The 1,940-nt window shown below is 57.8% G+C and overlaps 1 protein-coding gene across 1 annotated transcript in view; it reads left to right on the top strand.

Moving 5' to 3' along the window:
• DHX8 (DEAH-box helicase 8) overlaps positions 1-1,940 on the top strand; it is a 32,116-nt gene that overhangs the window by 9,309 nt on the left and 20,867 nt on the right. Inside the window, exons 5-7 of the mRNA XM_013005809.2 lie at positions 543-896; positions 1,318-1,462; positions 1,555-1,758. Coding sequence (XP_012861263.1) covers positions 543-896; positions 1,318-1,462; positions 1,555-1,758 — 703 coding nt within the window. The remainder of the gene's footprint in view (positions 1-542; positions 897-1,317; positions 1,463-1,554; positions 1,759-1,940) is intronic.

The following is a 1,940-nucleotide window of genomic DNA, read 5'->3' on the forward strand; positions in this document are numbered from 1 at the left end:
GCTAGCACTGTCTTCTCTGCGAGGACGGACGCGTCCTGCTGGAACTGCCTTGGAGGCTACAGGTGTGCCAGCGGTCTTTTAAGATCATCTTGGCCTTGACTCTTAGAAGGGCCCTAAGCTCTTCTAGCTTCTCCCTGCCACTCAGTTCCCAAACCAGCAGCTTCTAACTATTAACCCAATCTCACCACCTCTTCTGCACCTTAGGGTTCCAGGACAGCGGCACCAAACACTGCCCATCCTGCCGACCCCACACTCCAGACTCACCACTGCCGAGCTGGTTCCGGCCCATGGCCACCCAGCTTAGCCAGTGCTGCTCTCATAGCAAGATCGCAGGTGGTGGCTTTACCAAACGAATTGATTTCCACCAGATATAGGCAGCTCAAAATGTGAATTCAGGCTCTCGGGGAAGGCTTTCTCTGCTGGCTTTGAAGGAAGGACTTGTCGCTTCAGGTTATGCTTAAGGAGCACCTCCCGTGTGCTGGAGATTGTCATGATGCCCCGGGCCTGGCTGCTTTTCACACAAGTTCTGGTTTATTTGTTAGGGACAGGGCGAAGAAGAAGAAGCGGAGCCGGAGCCGAGACAGAGACAGAGACCGGGACAAAGATCGGGACCGAGAGCGAGACCGTAAGCGGAGACACCGGTCCCGTTCTCGATCACGCTCCAGGACTCGCGAGAGGAACAAAGGCAAATCTAGATATCGGTCCAGGAGCAGAAGTCAGAGCCCCCCCAAAGACCGCAAGGACCGGGACAAATATGGGGAGAGGACTCTGGACAGATGGCGGGATAAGCATGTGGACCGCCCTCCCCCCGAGGAGCCCGCCATCGGGGACATCTACAATGGCAAGGTCACCAGCATCATGCAGTTCGGCTGCTTTGTGCAGCTGGAGGGACTGAGGTAATGGCTGGCGCTCTTCATCCACGAACAGCGAGGAGGGGCTCTTATCACTGGGGACTTTCACATTCTGAACAGCTAACAATCAAATCTGCCACGCCAGCTTCTTTTGAATTTGCCTTTTACTTGGAATCTGGATACGTTCACATTTATTTTTCCCTCTGCCTTCAGGACATCTGTCCTATTGCCAGTTGCAGCATGATTGATGGGTTGGTAGAGAGAGAGTGTGTGTGTGTGTGTCCATGCATCCCCGTCCCCCGGTTTCTTCCCTTTGGAAGGGCGGTGGTCCTGTGTCCGTGTTGGGCCATCTGTTGGTGCTTCGCAGCTTGGCACATTGGCTGTGGCTCAGCCGCAGCGAGGGTGGGAGTCGGTTGGGAAAGGCATTGTGAGGCGTGCTCCAGACCTGCCGTCGACTCTCCCTCAGGAAGCGCTGGGAAGGGCTGGTGCACATATCCGAGCTCCGGCGGGAAGGCCGTGTGGCCAATGTGGCCGACGTGGTGAGCAAAGGCCAGAGGGTCAAGGTCAAAGTGCTGTCCTTCACCGGGACCAAGACCAGCCTGAGCATGAAGGTAGGCGAGGCGCCTGGTCCAGGTTTGCATTCGAAGGTCAGGGAAGCCCAAGAGGGCAGTGACCGAGCTCGCTCCTTGTCTCTCTGTCCTAGGACGTGGATCAAGAGACCGGAGAAGATCTGAACCCTAACCGCCGGCGAAATCTAGTTGGAGAGACCAACGAGGAGACCTCCATGCGGAACCCCGACAGGCCCACTCACCTCGCCCTCGTCAGTGCCCCCGAAGTTGAGGACGACTCGCTGGAGCGCAAGCGCCTCACCCGCATCTCTGACCCCGAGAAGTGGGAGATCAAACAGGTGGGGCCACAGCGCCTGTAGCCTCGCAGGCAATCAGCCTGGAGCACGGCAGCTGAGAGTCCGGGCCCTGCAGCTGAGGGTCTGCGGTGGCGAGTGACCACTCACTGGCGGTGTGATCTGGAGCCAGGTTACGCTGCCTGTGTGTGTAGTCCTCGCGTGTAAAGTGGGAGTGGCGGCGGCGG

The sequence above is a fragment of the Echinops telfairi genome, unplaced genomic scaffold, assembly GCF_000313985.2.
Source record: "Echinops telfairi isolate 266 unplaced genomic scaffold, ASM31398v2 ScPeMD7_7458;HRSCAF=8496, whole genome shotgun sequence".
Classification (NCBI taxonomy): domain Eukaryota; kingdom Metazoa; phylum Chordata; class Mammalia; order Afrosoricida; family Tenrecidae; genus Echinops; species Echinops telfairi.